The sequence below is a fragment of the Geotrypetes seraphini genome, chromosome 4, assembly GCF_902459505.1.
Source record: "Geotrypetes seraphini chromosome 4, aGeoSer1.1, whole genome shotgun sequence".
Lineage (NCBI taxonomy): Eukaryota > Metazoa > Chordata > Amphibia > Gymnophiona > Dermophiidae > Geotrypetes > Geotrypetes seraphini.
In genome coordinates, this window is record NC_047087.1 from 175,655,720 (window position 1) to 175,678,927 (window position 23,208).

The 23,208-nt window shown below is 42.5% G+C and overlaps 1 protein-coding gene across 1 annotated transcript in view; it reads left to right on the forward strand.

The window, feature by feature from the left end:
* Positions 1–17,877: 17,877 nt before the first annotated feature.
* The window catches only part of CALB2 (calbindin 2), a 139,581-nt gene continuing 134,250 nt past the window's right edge, over positions 17,878–23,208 (forward strand). The window contains exons 1-2 of the mRNA XM_033942941.1: positions 17,878–17,910; positions 20,685–20,748. Of these exons, the coding sequence (XP_033798832.1) occupies positions 17,878–17,910; positions 20,685–20,748 (97 nt within the window). The remainder of the gene's footprint in view (positions 17,911–20,684; positions 20,749–23,208) is intronic.

A 23,208-nucleotide genomic window follows, 5' to 3' on the forward strand; every position in this document is an offset into this window, starting at 1 on the left:
CTAGCTTGGTAACCCACCGAAACGGTGACAAAAGAAGGGACATTGCCAAGTACGGGGACAAGGCCATTCACCACCCCGTGGAGCAGTGAATGGCCTTGTCTCCACAGTTAAGCCGAGGGCAGCAACCACAAAGTCATTCTCTACTTGCATTCTCTCCCTTGTGAGGAGTGTGAACACAATATTTGGCAGGCTATTTCTCACTGGCTTTAATAATGTTCACTGCTATGCAGAACACTCTTCCTGGCTATATGCCTCCTTCAAGGCTTGAACGGGGCTATTGCCTGAGGACACAATCAGCTGCTGGAGTCTGGAACCCCCACTATGTTAATATTTCTGCATTTCTGTTTCTTATTTGTTATTATTGTTTTTGCATTATTGGGATTTCCTGGGGGAATGATTATCTTGGTAGTTGGGTGGGAGATGAGGGATAGGGGGAGTGTGTCAGGAGGGGTATATCTGGAAAGGGATGAATGTATTGTTGTATGCCTGTATGTCAGAAGTACTACGTAGTCTATCTATACAGAGGGAGACTTCTTATAATATTTGGCAGTTTTCAGAGCAACACCTACAGCCTGAGAGAGGGGGACCATCCAACTTAAGCAATATACTGTGATGTTCTGCACGCACAGGATTTTGGTATTCCAAGATTATGGTTAAGTTTAAGCTATACAATACGAAGTTATTCAGAGTAGTGAAGACACATGGGGATTGCAAAGATCTGCAACGTGACATTATCAAGCTCGAGAAATGGGCATCAACATGGCAAATAAGGTTCAATGTGGATAAGTGTAAAGTGATGCTTGTCGGTAACAAAAATCTCATGCATGAATACAAGATGTCTGGGGCGGTATTTGGAGAGACCTCCCAGGAAGAGACTTGGGAATTCTGATTGACAAGTCGATGAAGCCGTCCGCGCAATACGCAGTGGTGGTGAAAAGGGCAAACAGAATGCTAGGAATGATAAAGAAGGGGATCACGAATAGATTGGAGAAGGTTATCATGCCACTGTATTGGGCCATGGTGCATCCTCACCTGGAGTACTGCGTCCAGCACTGGTCACCGTACATGAAGAAGGACATGATACTACTTGAAAGGATCCAGAGAAGAGCGAGTAAAATGGTTAAAGGGCTGGAGGAGTTGCCGTACAGTGAAAGATTAGAGAAACTGGGCCTCTTCTCCCTTGAAAAGAGGAGACTGAGAGGGGACATGATCGAAACATTAAAGATACTGAAGGGAATAGACTTAGTAGATAAAGACAGGTTGTTCACTCTCTCCAATGTAGGGAGAACAAGAGGGCACTCCCTAAAGCTGAAAGGGGATAGATTCCGTACAAACGTAAGGAAGTTCTTCTTCACCCAGAGAGTGGTGGACAACTGGAACGCTCTTCTGGAATCTGTTATAGGGGAAAACACCCTCCAGGGATTCAAGACAAAGTCGGACGAGTTCCTGATAAACTGGAATGTACGCAGGTGAGGCTGGACTCATTTAGAGCACTGGTCTTTGACCTAAGTTCCGCCACGTGAGCGGACTGCTGGGCAAGATGGTCTGACCCAGCAGCAGCAATTCTTATGTTCTTATGTATCAACTCTTAATGTAGATGGGCTCCACTCCCCCATAAAATGAACAAAGGTTTTATACTTGCTTAAGAGGGAAAGAGTGGATATAGCATTCCTACAAGAAACACACCTTAATGTCAAAGAACATGGTAAACTGCAGAGAGATTGAGTAGGTGAGGTGTGCTTCTCCTCTTATAGCAGTCAACAGAGAGGGGAAGCCATCCTATTTCATAAACAACTGCCAATCCATGTTCATAAGGTTCTTCAAGACAAGGACAGCAGATATGTAATAGTACTGGGGGAACTTTGGGGACACAAATAGCTATTTTGTAATTTATATGCCCCTAATATGCATAGTCATCATTTCTTCTTGGACCTCATAGAAACATAGAAGATGACGGCAGAAAAGGGCTACAGCCCATCAAGTCTGCCCACTCTGCTTACCCACCCCCTGTCTATGCCCTAATGACCCAATTTCCTTATCTTGACCCTCGTAGGGATCCCACATGGGTATCCCATTTATTCTTAAAGTCTGGCACATTGTCTGCCTCAATCACCTGCACTGGAAGCTTGTTCCAATGATCAACCACTCTCTCTGTGAAGAAATACTTTCTGGTGTCGCCATGAAATTTTCCGCCCCTGAGTTTGAGCGGGTGCCCTTTTGTGGCCACGGGTCCCTTGAGAAAGAAAATATCATCTTCCACTTCGACACTTCCCATGAGGTACTTAAATGTTTCGATCATGTCTCCCCTCTTCCTTCGTTCCTCGAGAGTGTAGAGCTGCAATTTGTTCAGTCTCTCTTCGTACGAGAGACCCTTGAGCCCTGAGATCATCCTGGTGGCCGTCCGCTGAACTGATTCAATTCTGCGCACATCTTTACTGTAATGTGGCCTCCAGAATTGCACACAGTACTCCAGATGAGGTCTCACCATGGCCCTGTACAACGGCATTATGACTTCAGGCTTTCGGCTGACGAAACTTCTGTTGATACAACCCAATATCTGCCTTGCCTTAGATGAAGCCTTCTCCACTTGATTGGCAGATTTCATGTCTGCACTGATGATTACTCCTAAATCTCGTTCTGCTGAAGTCCTAGTTAAAGTTTCTCCATTCGAGAAGTACGTCCTGCATGGATTTCCGCTTCCAAGGTGCATGACCTTACATTTCTTAGCATTGAAGCCTAGCTGCCAGGTTGAGGTCCAACTTTCCAATGTAAGCAGGTCCTGCGCCATATAATTCTGTAAACTGCATTCACTTACTATATTACATAGTTTGGCGTCATCGGCGAATAGTGTTATTTTACCTTGAAACCCTTGAGTCAGATCCCCTATGAATATGTTGAAAAGGAGTGGACCCAGGACCGAGCCCTGCGGCACTCCACTGGTCACCTCCGATGTTTTAGAGAGGGTACCATTAACCACCACCCTCTGAAGTCTGCCAGTCAGCCAATCATTGACCCATGCAGTTAGTGTCTCTCCTAACCCCATCGATTCCATCTTGCTTAGCAGCCTGCGGTGTGGGACACTGAATATAAGTTAATCTTAGGGCAAAGAAATGTCCTGGAGGCCATGGAGCCAAAGAGGTGAATTTTCTCACTAGTCACGTAGAACTCTTGGATGTCTGGCGGGTCTTGCACCCAACTGAGCATACCTATACTTTTTTCTCTAACCCCCATAATGTTTATGCTCGCTTACACTATCTTTTAATCTCGTTGTCCCAGCTATCTCTAGTTGAGGACATCCATACCTTGGATGTGCCCTTATCGGACCACTCTCCAGTAGTTCTAACCCTCCAGATCATGTCCTACCCTATTGAGCGCAGTTGGCATTTCCCTAGCTACCTATATAGGGACCTTGCTTTCCATAAATACCTAAGGGAGCAGTGGATGGACTACAACCACAATAATTATACACCGTATATTGATACTGTGGTATTTTGGAAGGCGCTAAAGTGGTAATAAGAGGGTTTATCATTGCTTATGTGTTGGGGAAGAGAAAAAGGTAGGAGGCAGAACTTCTAGCCCTCTCCAAGGAATTCCAAATACCGCATAGAAAGCAAATTGCTAGTATGAATATGGAAGATAGAAGTCGTCTTCAAGAATAAGGTGGAGTCTAGATGCAATCCTCTCGCAAAGAGCAGCTCATGACATTTATTACCAAAGGTACAAATTATATCACTGGGGGGGGGAGGAGTGGATCGCATGTTAGCTAACTTGGTTTGACCTGCTTAGCAAAACCAGGTGATACTTTCTATTAAGGACACCCAAGGGAAAGTATACACTAATGAACATCAAATTAGGCAACAATTTGTCTGATATAATGAGGCATTATATTCACAGCAAGCTTTTACGAGCCGAGATCGCAATACTTTTTTCCAGGGCCTTTCATTATCAAGTCTGTCCTCAGATCAACTTAATCTCTTAAATCACTTGCAAAGAAAATACAGAGGGCATAAGGTCCTTGAAACTTACCAAAGTATTAGACCCGTATGGTTATGGGCCAGAGTATTATAAAATAATGTCCAATCTCATCTCTCCCACGCTGAGCGCTGCATATAATACTATGTGTCATAATAAGGACCTGGAGAATCCTAATATAGCCTACACTAGTCTTATAGCCCATTACATTAACGGGTGCTAGAATATATGTGTGTGTGTCTCTCTTTATTTCTTTCTATCTCTCTCTCTCTCTCTCTCCTTAGCTGCTTTCTTTCTTTCTGTCATTCTTTTTCCTTGGCTGTCCATCACCACCCCTTGCCTGCTCCCCCTGTCCATTCTTCCTTCCTTTTACCTCCCCTGTGTCCACCACCACCCCTTCACAGGTCTCCTTATGCAGCAGCACCCCTTCTCCCTTTGTTTTACCTCCCCCCTGTCCAGCAGCACCTTCCTTCTCCCCCTGTCCAACATTAGGCCTCTGTTCCTTTTTCTTCACCCCCCCTGTCCATCAGCACCTCTTTCCTTCTCCCCCTGTCCAGCAGTAGGCGTCCCTTCCTTTTTCTCCCCCCCTCCTCCTTCTTATCCCTATGATACACTTACCTTGCTCTGCCCCTGATCAGAGGCTCCCGAAAGCCGCCCAGTTGCACCCATTGGAAAAGTTCCCTCTGCGGCATCCCGCACCCCTCCTGACGCGACTCCCGCTGTCCCGCACCTGCCCCTGTGTCTTTCTTCTTATCTTTCTGTGTCCCTTCCTCCCTCTGTCTGTCTGTCCAAAGCAGCATTTCCTCCCCCCACACCAGTTCCCTGTGCCCCTGCCCCTGTCTTTCTTCTTGTCTTTCTGTGTCCCTTCCTCCCTCTGTCTGTCTGTCCAAAGCAGCATTCCCTCCCCCCACACCATTTCCCTGTGCACCTGCCCCTGTGTCTTTCTTCTTGTCTTTCTGTGTCCCTTCCTCCCTCTGTCTGTCTGTCCAAAGCAGCATTCCCTCCCCCCACACCATTTCCCTGTGCACCTGCCCCTGTGTCTTTCTTCTTGTCTTTCTGTGTCCCTTCCTCCCTCTGTCTGTCTGTCCAAAGCAGCATTCCCTCCCCCCACACCATTTCCCTGTGCACCTGCCCCTGTGTCTTTCTTCTTGTCTTTCTGTCTCCCTTCCTCCCTCTGTCTGTCTGTGCAAAGCTGCATTCCCTCCCCCTTCCATTTCCCTCCCCCCACACCAGTTCCCTATGCCTGCATTAGCGTTTCCTCTACCCTCTTTCCCTTCCCACATTCGCGACTACAAACGCGGGCCCGAGTCCTTTGCGGCCCCCCCCTTCCCTTCCCACGGGCCCGACTACACATGGCGATTCAAGCAACGTGTCCAGCAGTCTTCACACGCTGCTTCGGGTCCTTCTACTGGCCTGATTTACTCTGGCACGTCCGGAGCAAATCAGGGCAGTAGAAAGGCCCGAAGCAGCGTGTGAAGACTGCTGGACACGCTGCTTAAATCGGCAGTCGGGCCCACGGTAAGGGAAGAGGGGGGGCGGCAAATGACAGCGGAAAGTTGCTGGGCTCCTCGGTGGGGGCGCTGAGTGGCCGCGATCCCTCTACTCCCAGACCCCCCCCCCCCCCCCCGGAGGAACGGAGATTGAGTTGCCGCCATTTTGAAGATCGTTCTGTCCTGCTCCTTGCCTTAGTATATTTTTAAGTTGAAAGACACGGTGGCGGTGGCTCCTCTCAAGATCCCCGACTGCATTGGACTTCCGACGCAGGTGGGGATCCTGAGAGGAGTCGCTGCCTGTTCTTTCAACTTAAAAATATAGTAAGGCAAGGAGCAGGGCAGAGCGAAGAACATTGATTCCCATAAGATCATCCGCCTCGGGGGAGACAAACGCCGCGTCCGACATCAGCCTCGGGGGAGGAGAGAGGACTTCAGGCAAGGAGCAGGGCAGATCAAAAAACAGCACGTGCCGACAGCCGCCGTGTCCGACATCCGTCTCGGGGGAGGAGAGAGAGAGTGTTTCGGGCGCATGCGCACTCCTATCTGAGATGCTGTACATCTCACGGAAAACGGACCCACGCGATAGGACTGCGCATGCGCGGCCTAGCGTTTTATTATATTAGATGGTTCTTTTGCCTAAGCCAGGTATGGATCTCTTGCAAGTGGGCACCTATCGTTCTATTTCTCTTCTCAATTAGGATGTTAAACTCTTGGCAGCGCTTCTAGCTAAGCGATTGAATGCTTTCCTGCCACTATTAATACATGAAGATCAAGTGGGTTTTGTCCCAGGATGGTATGCCTCTTTGAATCTAACTAGAGCAATAATGGCACTGCCATTGTAGGTCTCAATATGGAAAATATGGCAGTATCTATTTTGGGTTCTAAGTAAGTATGGGCTGGAGGGGAGAATTCAAGAATGGATCCATAGCTTATATTTGCATCCACAGGCTCACCTACTGGTGAACGGTCAACTCACCATCCCATTCTCACTTGCGCGAGGGACTTGATAGCCCTCTACCCCTCTTCTTTTCCTGCTGGCTATTGAGCCATTGGCCATTAAGATTCAGGAGGACCCACACATAAAGGGTATCAGATTAAGGAATTGAGAGAGCCACATAAATCTCTTTGCCAGCGATATACTATTATACTTAGATACACTTGGATAGAGCCTTGGAATTAGTATGGCACTTTGAATGGATATTGGGCTTATGAGTTAATTGCAATAAGTCTGAGTTATTATCTTTGGGCATTAATAGACAGGAGCAGTGGCAGACTGGCCTCGCCATTACCCCAATGAGGAAACCTGTGAGGTAGTTAGGGGTATACCTGAGCTCCAATCCTAAACTTATGTATCAATATAATGTTCTGAATCATACTGAGGCCATTCGAGCCTTATGTATTAAGTGGAAGGAGTTACCGTTAGGTTTATGGGGAAGGATAGCCCTATCTAAAATGATATTACTGCCCAAGAAACTGTATCCACTACAAACTATTCCCCTTTGGATTTTAATAGGGATGAACTATGTGTCCCTTTGGCAGGACATATTAGCCTTATCTGAGGAGAGCCACCAATCTCAGTCACTGCTTTAGACTGCTCATTCCTTCAATGACTACAATTTACTGATCTGGCTTAATACCATAGGTATGCTTGGAGAGTGTTTGTGAAGTGTGTATGGTCAGTCTTTGAATGGGAAATTTTGGGTATGACTGAGGCTGTTTGTTCTTGGGTAGGTATGTATGATGGGGGGGATGGACATGTGGTTAAAATATGTAATGCAGCCTAGATGATGGGTTCCAAGAAGTATATTGTTAGCTGTTTTGCCGATGTCACTCTGCACTTTGAATGTGAATACTTTTAGCCCCACCTTTCTTAGGGAAATTGGTAGCAACACCAGAACTACAAGTCCATGCAGGCAACGAGATAATTCTAGGACTGAATCACTTCATCCTGAACCATAATTGAACAACTTCTATCTACATGCAGTGTGAAGCTAACTCACTGGATAAATTAGGAGTAAAGCAGGGGTGTCCAATGTCGGTCCTCGAGGGCCGCAATCCAGTCGGGTTTTCAGGATTTCTCCAATGAATATGCATGAAATCTATTTGCATGCACTGCTTTCAATGCATATTCATTGGGGAAATCCTGAAAACCCGACTGGATTGCGGCTCTCGAGGACCGACATTGGACACCCCTGGAGTAAAGGCTACCAAAATCATTATTGTGGTCACATTTGTTCTTCTTACCCCTAACCATGACTTGGTAATGAGGCTTTTCTTTATTAGAGTTTTCCCCTGATATCTCAAGGAGCACCCAGGCTAACAAGAAGTTTTTCCTAGCTATGGAACATATTGTTGCATCTATGAGAGCAGATTTTGTTCTTTATTTATGTGTAAGCTCCAGTGCAACATCAGGGTAAACAATATGAGGGGCTTAATAAAAAAACAAACAAACATCTAAGTCCCCTTTTGGCCTAAGCTCCTAAATGCTGAAAGTAGCATCAGGGAAAATGTCCATTCTTAAAAAAAACGTCCAAAATGAGGGTTTTTTTTGAGAATGGCCTACCTCTACGTTCAGCAGGAGGAGCCTAAGGCAACTGGGCCAATTCCAGTTGGCCAAAGCGCCTAAAGCCTCTTCTATGGATAGGGCCTTAGGAGCCTGGCCCAATCAGGCCCTAGGCCTGCCATTTGGAGGATGGTTGGGCCGGGCTTGGGACCCATCTGGCTGGCCAACCTTAAAGTAAGTTGAGAGGGGATGTCTGGGGATGTCGGGGTTAGGGGGGCCATTCGGGGGTTCGGAGAGGAGATCAAAGGTTTGGGGGGCCGATTGGGGGGTTGCGGAAGGTACACCATGGGCAGGAGAGCCTGAGATCCCTCCTGCCTGTATTTGAGGAGGGGGGGTGAGGGGTTGCCTTCCGGCAGGGGGGGCTTGGGCTCCCTCCTGCTGGTATTGTCAGGATGGTTGGGGTCCTGGCAGGAGAGATTGGGTATCTCTCCTACCATGGTTCGCGGCAGTTCGGAGAGGGGGTCACGATCGTGGCAGGAGAGATTAGGCATCTCTCCTACTGCAATCATTGCGGTGGGGGGTGGGGGGGTGGGCAGGTTGCAGGGGCTGCTGAGCTGATCAAGGCAGCTGCGATCAGCTCAGCGACCCCTATTCGGAACTTATACCTGTTTTGACTTGGTCTAAGTCAAAACGTATAAGTTCTGACTGGGCAAACTTGTTAAACTTTTGGTTATACTTGCTATACGACTAAGTCTAGGTCGGCCCACCTCCTGCCCTTTCCCCTCCTCTAAAAACACCTCTTTTCGCTCTAGGTATTTAGAGGCAGGGTAAAGGCCTAAGCTGGTTTTAGATACATCTATAACCAGCTTTGATTATCGGTACTTGAATGATCTGTCTTTTTGATCGTCCAAGTCCCAATTTAGGCCACTTGTTGAACTTTTTTTTTTTTTTTTTTAATTATTATGAGCCCCATAGTCTTTTTTATGCCCCAGCAGTTCCAAAAAATTTTTATTAGACCAGTTAAAATAGCAAAGCTTCTTTTCTTAAATTTATTATTAGTATTGGCTTGCTTGAGGTTATTTATAGACTTGGTCAATAGTAAATTTATTTACAAAAAAGTTATCAACATGAGCTACATTTTAAGACAAGCTACTTTACCGTTTACCTGGGTTTATGGTAAATAGATCTCATTGCATAAAATGGGATCTTGCTAAAAAAGCGTGAGTTGTGGTAAAATAACCCTAATTATTTGTAGCAATTTCCCCCTAAGTATATGTATGTCTGTGGGGGTGTTGGCATTTTTCTTGGTTTTTATTTTTCTAATTTCTTGATAATTTTGGGTGATTTGGATCTCCCACTTTTATGAGACCTGGGAGCAATCTTTTCTATGGATTTTTTTTCTTTCAAGTATAGACAATAATGATAACATTTGCATTTTTGTAATTTTTTTTCTCTTGTAACAAGTTATTTCTGTGTACATCTTGTTGAGTAAGTGTAAATGTACTTATTAAAAATGCCTTAGAAAGCTGTCCTCCATGTGGAATGCAATCCATAAATAAACAGTTAATCTGCTAAATAAACAGACAGCACTTATAGAAATTCAAATTAACCTTGAGAAGGCACCATATGGTTCCTTCCTGTACCTCGACAGCTGAACGGCAAGAATTAACAGAGCTGCTACCCACTGCAGTACTCTTCTGCAACAGAAGTGGAATATGTTCTTACGGTGCTGGAAAATAACTTACCTTCAGTCACCAGTTACAGAAATTCAATTAATTTGGTTGAAAGATTACCTCAGCCCATTCCATTAGAATGTTTACAGCTGGGTAATTTACCATTTGGATGGAAGACAGAAATCCTGCAAATGCTAAATATGGATTATCTTGCACACGCACCTAAATCATTCCTCCTAGGGACACTTCACTTCTTTAGAGTAATTTTTTAAGGGATGTTTTTGAATAAATGAAGGACCTGCAGAGTTTCTTGTTCATAATAATATGAGGCCCATAACAAGACTGGGAAGATATAAAGAGCAGTGATTCCTAACCCTGTCCTGGTGGACCAACAGGCCAATCGGGTTTTCAGGATAGCCCTAATAAGAACATAAGAACATAAGAAATGCCTCTGCTGGGTCAGACCCGAGGTCCATCGTGCCCAGCAGTCCGCTCACGCGGCGGCCCAACAGGTCCAGGACCTGTGCAGTAATCTTCTATCTATACCCCTCTATCCCCATTTCCAGTAGGAATTTGTCCAATCCTTTCTTGAACCCCAATACCGTACTCTGCCTTATAACGTCCTCTGGAAGCGCATTCCAGGTGTCCACCACACGTTGGGTAAAGAAGAACTTCCTAGCATTTGTTTTGAATCTGTCCCCTTTCAACTTTTCCGAATGCCCTCTTGTTCTCTTATTTTTCGAAAGTTCGAAGAATCTGTCCCTCTCTACTCTTTCTATGCCCTTCATGAATATGCATGGAGCAGATTTGCATGCCTGTCACTTCCATTATATGCAAATCTCTCTCATGCATATTTATTAGGGCTAGCTTGAAAACCTGATTGGCCTGGTGGTCCTCTAGGATAGGGTTGGGGACCACTGCTATAGAGTATACAACATTTTCAAAGATGTTCTTTACATGATCTCCAATGTCCCTGTTATATATACCTCTCTCTTTTTCTCACGTACATTTAGAGATCTAAACTTGTTTGAAACAATATAGGAAGTGTCAACTATATTTCCCATATCATTGCATGTTGTTGGTGAACAAAGGGAAGGGGTAAAACGCGGACCTCACGGACCTTACGGACCTCGTGGATCTAAAACCGCCCGTCCTTAAAAATACGAGGTCCGTGCATTGACAAGTCCGCCTTCACTTTCCCTGAAGCTCAGCTCAGGCCCCCGGCTCCCTCATGGACCTCACGGATCTGAACTGCACATCACATCCTTAAAAATCTGAGGTCCGCGCCACTTTTGAGGTCCCTGCCACTTTTAGTCTCTAGCTCTGACAGAGCTCTATGACAATTTAACTCTGACGGATCCTAATGCTTTTCCCTCCCTATGCTAGGATCCGTCAGAGTTAAATTTTCATAGAGCTCTGTCAGAGCCAGAGACTAAAAGTGGCAGGGACTTCAAAAGTGGCGCAGACCTCGGATTTTTAAGGACGTGCGGTTTTAGATCCGTGAGGTCCGTAAGGTCAGCGTTTTACCCCTTCCCGTGAACAAAAACAACCCCCTTACACACACACACAATATTTCATGTTTTTATCCTTTACCTTTAATGGTGCACATTCTTCTGAAAAAGTGCCCACTTTTTTTGAAAGAGCGTACACTGTTTGCAAAGCATACGTGCTATTTGTGAAAGGTGCACACGCTATTCCTGTATGCACAAACTGTCGTGCATGTGTAAACAGTGCACGGATGCACACACTATCAGGAAAGAATGTGTACTGCTCAAAAATAGTGTGTACTCTTCATAAATGGTTCACACTCTTTTGGAAAAAAACAAATATTCTTGTAAATGTCACAGAAAACAACACTAACCAGTATATTCCGCAATCAAAAAGTAAGATACTGATGAATATTCACATTTATATACAACACTCAGTATCCAACAATTTCTTAAGCTCCTTCTTTTACTCTTCTAGGGTTTCAGATATGCCATTGGTTAACCAAACATTTTCTATGGTTACCAATATGATTTTGGCCATGGCTTCCTCTCTAGCCCCATTATATACTTTTTTCATGTTTTTTACTTATTTCAAAACTTTAAAGTGCTTCGTGCTAAATCAATAACTTATATAAATTTACAACTTAACTTAATTTGGTCTTCTTGTTCACATCAGGAAGGGACCTATCATTTCGACATGTTTCGCCTGTAGACTGCTTCAAGAAAAGTCCCCCCTTTTATAACTTATCTGCACCATCCCAATCTATATAGTATTTCTTGAGACAAGGATTAAGTTATTGATTTAGCACGAAGCACTTTAAAGTTTTGAAATAAGTAAAAACCATGAAAAAAAAGTATATAATGGGGCTAGAGAGGAAGCCATGGCCAAAATCATATTGGTAACCATAGAAAATGTTTGGTTAACCAATGGCATATCTGAAGCCCTAGAAGAGTAAAAGAAGGAGCTGAAGAAATTGAAGTGTTGTATATAAGAAGCTGAGTGTTGTATATAAACAGAAGTTGTTGCCTAATTTGATTGCTGAGCCTCAAGTTGGATTTGTAAAAGGACATACAGCAGTTAAAAAATATTAGATCTGGAGGGGGGAGGAGTTAAGATGGCGTCTCACCGGTAACCACGCTGAGGAAGGCTACTGTTGGAGTTTACTTTACTTCTGCTGTTTAAGCGTTTTGAATTACACTAACATGGGTAAGAGAAAGGGGAAAGTAAGGACTTACCCCTCCGAGTCCTCTCCTCTTCCCCTTTCCACCATGGAGAGATTCGTAGTCCGAACAGCGAGTATCCCCGGAGCGGGTGCTGGCGAAGGGGCGGCCTTACCCGAGCTCAATGTCACGCTGAGCCCGGAGGAGCGACTTCCACCCTCTGACCCAGGCATGGTGACGCTGCCGGAACAAGCGTTGAACACGCAGGCTATGATTGGCTCTGCGGATCTCTCAACGGAGGAGGGTTGTTTCCGGAGCATGAGAGGAGAAACCAGTTTGCTGGGAGACAATATGGGAGCGAGTTCTGAGCTCCACCTGGTTACTGAAGGTGCCGTAGGAGGTGCAGAGGAGAGGCACGGAGAGAGTTCCAGGTCTGAGAAACTTGGTCAGCGGCAGGATATTGGTGAGCAGCAAATTACACCTCTGGTTAAACCTCCCCATGTTACTTTAGACTCTATCTGGGACGCTGTAGCTCGCTTAGAGAAGATTTTCATTGGAAATAAGGTTTTGGTGGACAATTCCTTACAAGACTGTAAAACATGTATTGTCATCCAGGAGGTAAAGAATTTTGAGCTTGAGAAAAAAGTAGAGGAAGTTCAACAAAGTTTTAAGGATATAAAATCTAATACCTTGATTTATGGACAAGGTATGACTGGACTGAGGAATAAAATGGAGAAAATGGAGAATTATACCCGTAGGTTGAATCTGCGTTTTATCAATTTTCCTCAATCCAGGACTGTAGCCCCCATTGAACTGCTTAAGAAATATCTGATGGAAGTTCTGGGGGTTCCAAAGGAAACTGTGCCTCCATTTTCTCGAGTCTATTCTATGCCGGGGAAGAAACGACAATCTTCTTCCCAAGGAGAACTATCGATGGACAGTTTAAATGTAACACAACTATTAGAAACATCTTTGGAAGAAGAGTGTATAAGAACCACACTCCTAGTTACATTTGTTTTTGAATCTGACAAGGACTGGGTGATGAGAATGTTTTTTCGTAACTCTGATAAATTGTTTTTGGGAGGAAAAATTTGGGTTTTCCCTGATGTCTGTATAGACACTCAGGAGAAAAGGAAGCAATTTTTGGCTCTATGATCTCAGGTGATAGCCCTGGGTGCTCATTTTTTTTTGCGTTTTCCTTGTAAATGTTTAATATTATATGAGTCAAATAGATATCTTTTCTTTGATCCCAAACAATTGGAGGCTTTTCTTGAGAATAAGCGTAAAATACAGGTACAGGTATCGGGTCAGGGGGAAAGAGTATAATTATTATAATAATTATTAGTAATTGGAAGATTGTAGTAGTTTAACTGGCGAGACGTTGTCATTGTTGATATTATTGATTTAATTAAGTTATTTTCTTTTTCTGAGATGTGCCTCTTTTTCCTTATCCTCTCCCCAGCTTTAATTGAGGACTTATAGAGAAAGTTGCTATGAATATATTTGCTTTTTGAATTTCAATGGGAAATAATATTTAGTGGTTTGTTTTGTAATTAGCAATATGCTTTCTATTTCTTAATGCATTTTTATGTTGTATGTTTATTTAAAATTGCATAAATAAATAATTAAAAAAAAATATTAGATCTATATTATATTCATTAGAGTGGGTACGTTATAAGAATATACCATCTTTGTTGATTAGTTTTGATGCTGAGAAAGCCTTTGATAGAGTTAGATGGGAGTTTCTGTTTGCTGTTTTAACTAAATATAGTATCACAGGTTATTTTCAAGATGCTATTAAAACTCTTTATTCAGATATTCAGGCTACAGTTTTTGTTAATAGATGCCTTTCAGAATTTTTTACAGTGGAACAAGGCACAAGACAAGGATGTCCTTTGTCTCTGTTACTTTTTGTGTTGACCCTGGATCCGTTGATTCGTGAGATTCTGGCTAATCCAGATATTCGCGGTGTAGATATTAGATCTTCTACTTTTAAAATAGCTGCTTTTGCAGATGATATTTTAGTACATTTAACTAATCCTAAGATTTCCTTACAATCTCTATTGGAAAGTTTTACTGAGTATGGTGATTTTTCAGGATTCAAATTAAATATGGATAAATCTGAAGCTTTGGCTACTAATGATAGTTTAAGAGTGGGGTCCTAATTTTCCTCTTAGTTGGATGGAAAATAAATTTAAATATTTGGGAATTTATATTCCTATAGATTCTAAATTTTTATATAGTTCTAATATTCCCAATTTGATGAGTTACACAAAACAAAAGTTATTAAAATGGCAGTCTTTGCCTTTATCCTTAGGTGGGCGTATTGCTCTTTTTAAAATGGTCATTTTTCCTAAATGGTTATATACATTACAAATGCTTCCCCTAGAATTGACAAATAAAGATTGGCGGAAATTAAGAACAGTTATTACTAAATTTTGTTGGGATGGGAAAAAGCCAAAATTATCTTTTGAATTTTTACTAGGTTCAGGAACATGGGGTGGCATGGGTCTTCCTGATCTTTGGATTTATGGGAAGGCTTGCTTACTACGGCATATTAGGGATTGGGTGTTTGATGATGTTTTATTTTCTCCTATATTATATGAAAAAGCCTTCTATTATCCTTTTCATTTATTATATCTTCTTCAGATACATCCATCTAAATTACCAATCCATTTTAAAGGTAATCCTATTTTATCTTCGATGAGGTCAGTTTGGGGAAATTTAATTAAATTATGGAGATATAACCCATGTATAACAGATCTGCTACCTATTCAGGGTAATGGAGATTTTCAACCTGGTATGACATCTAGGATTTTTAGAATTTGGGGTTTAAAGGTATTTATTATTTATCACAAGTATTGGATGAAACTGGGAAGATTAAGAGTTTTCCTGACCTTTCTATTGTAGTGGGAAGGGGTCCTGGATCATTATATGCGTATATGCAATTGGTAAATTATATTAATAAACTAGCTGATGCCCCGGCGTTGCACGGGTATTTAATTATAGCAATAACACTGTAAATGGATTCAAATAAAGATACTTTATAGTGGTGAATGAAATTATTTTTTTACAGCTTTATAAAAAGTACAATATTCAAATTATAATGTGAAATATTTGACAAAATGAATACAATACAACTAACACAAAACTTGATTATAAACAACATTTTTAGTTTCACCTCCAGGAGCAAGAACATATAAATTCTTGGGTGAAGAGACCCCCAGAACATATCACCCCAGGTAGTGAGGTATCTGCATACCAAGTTTCGTTCAAATCGGTCAAGCCGTTTTTGATTTACTGTGAGAATGGCAGCTGTTTACATTTTTTCCATTGACATGAATGGGTGAAATCTGATTTTCTGTTTGTAGCTCCGCCCACATGTGCAGGTGGGCCGCGAGACCCCCAGAACATATCACCCAGGTAGTGAGGGATGTGCATACCAAGTTTCGTTCAAATCGGTGAAGCCGTTTTAGAATTACTGTGAGAATGGCAGCTTTTTACTTTTTTTCCATTGACATGAATGGGAGAAATCTGATGGTCTGTTTGTAGCTCCGCCCACGTGTGCAGGTGGGCCGCGAGACCCCCAGAACATATCACCCCAGGTAGTTTGAATTACTGTGAGAATGGCAGCTTTTTACATTTTTTCCATTGACATGAATGGGTGAAATATGATTTTCTGTTTGTAGCTCCGCCCACGTGTGCAGGTGGGCCGCGAAATCCCCAGAACATATCACCCCAGGTAGTGAGAGATCTGCATACCAAGGTTCGTTCAAATCGGTCAAGCCGTGTTTGAATTACTGTGAGAATGGCAGCTTTTTACATTTTTTCCATTGACATGAATGGGTGAAATATGATGTTATGTTTGTAGCTCCGCCCACGTATGCAGGTGGGCCGCGAGACCCCCAGAACATATCACCCCAAGTAGGGAGGGATCTGCATACCAAGGTTCGTTCAAATCGGTCAAGCCGTTTTTGAATTACTGTGAGAATGGCAGCTTTTTACATTTTTTCCATTGACATGAATGGGTGAAATCTGATGTTCTGTTTGTAGCTCCGCCCACGTGTGCAGGTGGGCCGCGAGACCCCCAGAACATATCACCCCAGGTAGTTTGAATTACTGTGAGAATGGCAGCTTTTTACATTTTTTCCATTGACATGAATGGGTGAAATATGATTTTCTGTTTGTAGCTCCGCCCACGTGTGCAGGTGGGCCGCGAGACCCCCAGAACATATCACCCCAGGTAGTGAGGGATCTGCATACCAAGTTTCGTTCAAATCGGTCAAGCCGTTTTTGCGTGATCGCGGCACATACATACATACACACATACATACCTCCGATTTTATATATATAGATTGAAGAGATTTAATTTTTCTTGTGGAGTTCATGACAGAATTATTTCTTTTTTTAATCAATGTGATGATGTGCCTATTTCAGTTTCTTTATTACACAAGTGGTGGCGGAATATATTACCTACCCGTACATATGATAAAATTCTACAAAACTGGAATGAGGAGTTGGGAATTCAGATTTCTCTTCTTGATTTTACTCAATCTATTAATAGACTACCAAAGATTATAAAAGGGTATGTTTGGAGAGAATGTACTTATAGAATTTTGCATAGGGCTTATTTTTCCCAAATTCAAGCTTTTCATGCGAATTTAATAGATACTCCAATTTGTATTAAATGTAATAAAGATCCTGGCACATTATCTCATGCTTTTTGGTTGTGTCCTTTGATCAACTCATTTTGGCCTGCCATCCTATTATTTTTGGGTTCTTTATGGGGTAATTCGATAGTGGGTTGTCCTAGGGGAATAATTTTTGGTAAAGCATCAGCTTGTGGGGTTTTTGGCCAACTAAAATGTCTTTTATTTCAGAAAGCCTGTATGATTGGGCATAAATGTATTATGCAATTTTGGTTGCAGAAAGAATCTCCAAGTTTTTGGCATTGGAGGAATCAATTACATCGCTTATTTTTATTTGAGAGTTGGGAGGTTCGAGGTTCGCCTAAATAAACTCGTCTTTTTATGGACGTTTGGGATCCTTATATTCAGAATCTTTCACCAAAAATACGAAGTTTGGTTATCAATGATTTATTATGAAAATTAGGTTTAATAATTACATTCCAGTTATTTATTTTAATTCTTTATTTTTGTCAACTTTCATCCAGGGTGAGGGATTTCATTTAGGGGAACATAGTGGATAGGGGATGGAATTAAGGGGGGTGTAGATAAGATTGAATTAATTCATATGGAAATTAAATTTGAAAGAATGATTTAAATTTGTATGAAATATTATTGTAATTCTTATTGTATTGAATGTATTTTTGTATTATCCTATTGTACTGATTATTTGATTCGTTCAATAAAAATTGTTATACATAAACAGAAAACAACACAACATGAAAAGTTTTATGCTGCACACCCTTAATATAGTACATATACACCTTCAGTCAGTCTCCGTCTCACCTCTACCACTACTATTTATCACTTCTAAAGTGCTGAAGGGCGTATGCAGCGCTGTACATTTTGGCATTAAATAGACGGTCCGTGCTTGGAAGAGCTTACAATCTTGCTTTGACAGACATGACATGTAGGGTTGGGGAAGAAGAACCCAAGGTGAGATGAATTAAGAGTTGAAAGCAGTCTGAAAGAGGTGGGCTTTTAACTTGAACACTGCCAGAGAGGCAGCCCACTGTAGGGATTTGGGCAGTTTGTTCCTGACATACGGCGCAGAGAGACAGAAGGGATGGAGTCTGGAGTTGGCAGAGGAGGAGAAGGGCACATATAGGAAGAACTTACCAGATGAGCGGAGCTTGCTGGGGGAGGGGGGAACATAGGGAGAGATAAGTGAAAAGAGATAATGAGGGGCAGCCAAGTGAATGCATTTGTAAGTCAGTAAGAGGAGTTTGGATTGTATTCAGAAACAGATAGGAAGCCAATTAACATAAGAAGGTTCAAGGTTTATTAACATTTGATTTATCGCTAAATCTGTTTACAAAGCGATGTACAAAATAAAACATAAAATATAGGGATACAAAATTAAAACTCAATAACATAAGTTTAAGACAGGACAAACTTGAGGTGGAGGGAAAGAAAGGGAAAAGATTACATCTGTCTTAGTTAGGAAAACAAATAGGGAAAAATATGGCAACAGAGTATGCGGCACCTTACAGGGAACATAAGAATTGCCGCTGCTGGGTCAGACCAGTGATCCATCGTGCCCAGCAGTCCGCTTCCGCGGCAGCCCTTAGGTCAAAGACCAGTGCCCTAACTGAGTCTAGCCTTACCTGCTTACGTTCTGGTTTAGCAGGAACTTGTCTAACTTTGTCTTGAATCCCTGGAGGGTGTTTTCCCCTATAACAGCCTTCGGAAGAGCGTTCCAGTTTTCCACCACTCTCTGGGTGAAGAAAAACTTCCTTACGTTGGTATGGAATCTATCCACTTTCAACTTTAGTGAGTGCCCTCTCGTTCTCCCTACCTTGGACAAGGTGAACAACCTGTCTTTATCTACTAAGTCTATTCCCTTCATTATCTTGAACATTTTGATCATGTCCCTCTCGATCTCCTCTTTTCAAAGGAGAAGAGGCCCAGTTTCTCTAATCTCTCACTGTATGACAACTCCTCCAGCCCTTTAACCATTTTAGTCGCTCTTCTCTGGACCCTTTTGAGTAGTACCGTGTCCTTCTTCAATTACGGCGACCAGTGCAGTATTCCAGGTGGGGGCGTACCATGGCCTGGTACAGCGGCATGATAACCTTCTCCAATCTGTTTGTGATCCCCTTCTTAATCATTCCTAGCATTCTGTTAGCCCTTTTCGCCACCGACGCATATTGCGCAGATGGTTTCATCGACTTGTTGGCTTCATCGACTTGTCTCTTTCCTAGGTAGTCTCTCTGAGTACTGCACCGTACATTCTGTTTCGTGTATAATAAAGATAAGTGACAAAACTTACTGTGACAATGCTTTATTAAAATTCAATCATAAAGTAAATTAGCAACAGTGAGATTTTTGCAAAACATCAAGGAGGAGGTGGCAATAAGGGTTAATGATCAAGACATTAACCCTTTTAATTTCAACATCATATATGTATGTGCTTCCTCCTGTCCTATAGAGTCCATTCTGAAGTGGGTTGATCTATATTTGTGGAAGGTTCCATTTAATCTCACTTCATCATCATCCTTATTCTGGTGATGTTTTGGGGGGCTCGTCATGACCTATAAGGGAGTTGTGAGATGTTTATGTGGCACCCTTTTTGCGAAGTTCACAGCAGTTCCCTGTAAGGTGCCGCATACTCTGTTGCCATGTCTGGCGGGCCAGTTGATCACTTTGCTGACCCCTCCCATGTCCAAAAGGTCTTTTTCTAGGTGTTTTGGACTTGGATGATTTTTGGTACATTAGATAGATTGTGAGCTTGCCGGGACAGACAAGGAAAAATGCTTGAGTACCTGAATAAATTCATGTTCTGAGCTCCCCTGGGAGAACGGTATAGAAAAGTGAATAAAATAAATAGATGTAGTATAACGATAGACGACTTAGTGGTCTGGACGATCAAGCGGCTGAACGAAGAAGTAGACGATTCTCGAAAAAAAATATTTTGGACGTATTTTTTTGAGAATGGACTTTATATGCTGCCGACTTTGGACGACTAGGGCCTTAGGCCCAAAATGGACATAGAAGTATTTTTTTATTTTGCCCCTCCACCTTTTTAATTGTTGTTATCTGCCTAGAATCTATTGTGAGAATAGTGCAGAATATAAATAAATCAGACTAGAATAGTGTATATTTATGCAACTTCTCAGAAAGATATTTTGGTGTCCTGTGTAATAAGCTTTGTAAACAAGACATAATAATTTAAAAAGAAATTCTAGTTTTTAGATCAGTTCTGATGATTCTAAATCAGTTTTTCTGGCACCTGGCTGTAACCAACGTGACAGCTGTGTTCTGAATCAATTGAAGGCTTCTTGGGCTGGTTTTGGTGAGCCCTTGATAAAGAGAATTGCAGTAGTCAAGTTTGCTAGCTATTAACACATGAACTACTTTGATTAAAATGGATCTACTATGAATCAGCTTCAGCTGATGAATTTTTCATAGTTAAAGAAAAGCAAAAACATACCACAGCCCCAATCTGCAAATCAAATTGTACCGAGTTGTTGCAAAGAAAGCCAAGGTTTTAATTTCCTCTACCAGAGATAGTAACTTCCCCTGAATTTCAGATTTTCTTAATAATGGATTGTGTTTCCGAGATAATTGCATAGCAGTAGACTTCTCGATTAAAACCAAGTCATGAGTATGTAACAGTTCACATAAGATACTCAATTTCCAATTAGATTCTAACATTGCTTCAATAAGGCTGGTTTTCAGAAATATGTCAAATTGTATATCATCTGCAGAAAAAAGAAACTCCAAATTCCATGTTTCAAGAAGCTTTGCTAATTGTGCCAGATATTGGAAATGGTAAAGAACCTCTGGTTAATTCTTTTTGAGAGGATACCACCTGGTTCCAAAGAGCAATTTGCAAGCAGCTGTAAAGATACCGAGTCTAACCAATTAATTACTATGGAATCTATGCCAACACTACATAGAGCTGTAAGCAAACCTGAATGAGCACAAGAATATTAACTCCCTGGCACACCTCATAAAGTTAATTATTCCATAACTTGGCACCATTATTGAAAAGGCTCTGCTCTCAAACAAGTCCATCACATAACCCACATTATAAGAACCTTCAAGATGTACTGTTGGCTGCGATTCAACTCCCTTACTGAGGAAAACCATTTCAATCAATCTAACAAACAAGATGGTCTGTTATGCTTTAAAATCCAGAAAGCTAACACCAGCAGTTCATATTTTATTCATTCAATTACAGCCAGTTTAGTTTGGATAACAATGGCTGCATGCTTGCTCATCTGCCCAATTATTACCCTCTCTGCAACACTCTGTAAAACTTGTAACTTCTTTACCACCCTCCCAGGAGACCAATAGAGAGGGTGTTGAAATAATGAATACAACTAATCATCAGATCATGCATCATTGATCAAACTGCAATTTAGTCCATAAAAGATGTTAACTGCTTAACTAGCTACAGTTCAAGATAGGCACCTTGCAACACAACAACAACCTTAAGTGCCAAAGAAACATCAGTCTAGTTTCACATTCCTTAAGTTATCTCAGTAGTGAGGGCAGGGGCATAGAGGAAGGGGGCGGACCATCCCGGGCACCAGCGTCTCTCCTCTCGGCCCCCACGCCCCACATACCTGTATGAATGTTCACCATCATGAGCAACATCTTCCACTTGCTGCTCATGCCAGCCTCAGCTCCCTTCTGACATCACGGGGCCAGGATATGACATCAGAAGGTAGCCGAGTCTGGCGCGAGCAGCAGGTGGAAGATGCTGCTCACACCGGCGAACTTCTCAAGAGGTACGCGGGTGTCAGATGTTCAAGTGACTGGGAAGAGTGGAAGTAGCGCACAGCGTGGTGATGCCAGGTGCTACTTCGCTGGGCACCAACTTTCCTCACTCCACAACTGAGTGAGAGGGGTCATCACATACTTTCAATCATAGCTCTTGTTTGGACAGACTACCAGTCTAACCCAGGCATTCTCACAGCTTCTGTTTTCTGAATGACCAGATGACTTTTCTTCAACCATGCTACACCAATTTACCACCACTGCCTCAAAGAGTAATGCAATCAAGGAATAAATGGATCACAATGGGGTCAGGTAGACCGTGACATGTGACACAGAAACATCCGCCCACACAGTTGCACCTACAGAATTCTTTTGCTCCATTAGGGCACTACAGTGCTCAAGAAAGAACTGAAATGGAACCGGAACCAGTGAAGGTAACTCAAGAAGAAAAACACTCACAAAGGAAAAGTAAGAAAGCTCAATCCAGAGAATTATTGCTCTTGGGGAATTCCATCATCAAAGGCATTAACCTTGGAACACAAGTCAAAGAGCAAGAAACTAAGAATTCTAAAGCTGATGTTATTATCCATTTGGGAACAAATGACCTGGCCAACAACTCCCCACTCTCAATGCAAAAAGCTTTTCAGGAGCTAAGGGAAGGTTTAAAACCTTTTGTAAAGACTGTAGCTTTTTCAGAAGTACTGCCTAAATATGGAAGGGAGAGGAAAGAGTTAAAAACACAAAGGACTTCAATAGGTGGCTCAAAGCTTGGTGTCATCAAGAAGGCATTAGGTACATAGGAGGATGGGGAAATGCAGAGAAAGACAAGAGACTATATGGTAATGATGGTCTACATCTTACTATAGCAGGAAAAAGAATCCTTGCTGAGAAATTTAGACAATATGAGGTTCGTAGTCAAAATGGAAATGTGTCTAGAAACCCACCTAAATTGGCATTTGGATGATCAAAAAGGCAGGTTGTCCAAGTGCCGATACTCGAAACGGGTTTTAGACGTATCTAAAAGCAGCTTAGGCCTTTTCACTGCTGCTGTATGCCCAGAGTGAAAAAGGGCGTTTTTGAAGGCGTGGTTAGGGCAGGAGGTAGGCAGAATGTGGGCGGACTTAGACTTAATCATCCTGCAGTGATAATCTAAAGTTTAACAAGACTGCCTAGACGGAAGTTAGACCTGTTTTTAGATTGCCTAAATCACAACGTATAAGTGCCCAGTAGGTATCCAAAGTGACCAAATAACCACCGCAGGGACAAAGTACAGACCCCCACACACTCTCCCAGTGATCAGTGACCCTTCTCCCCCCTGCCATAAAATTCAGAATAAAAAAGTAGATATCTGCCTCCACAACATCAGCACCTGGCATAGGAAAGCCTAGTAGAGTTGCAAAGAAGTGTAATCTGGGGGGAAGGGGGGGCTAGTGAACCTTAAGAGAGGAGGATCCAGGCTCATAAGCCACTCTAACAACTGCATTCATGGTGGAAAATATGAGCCCA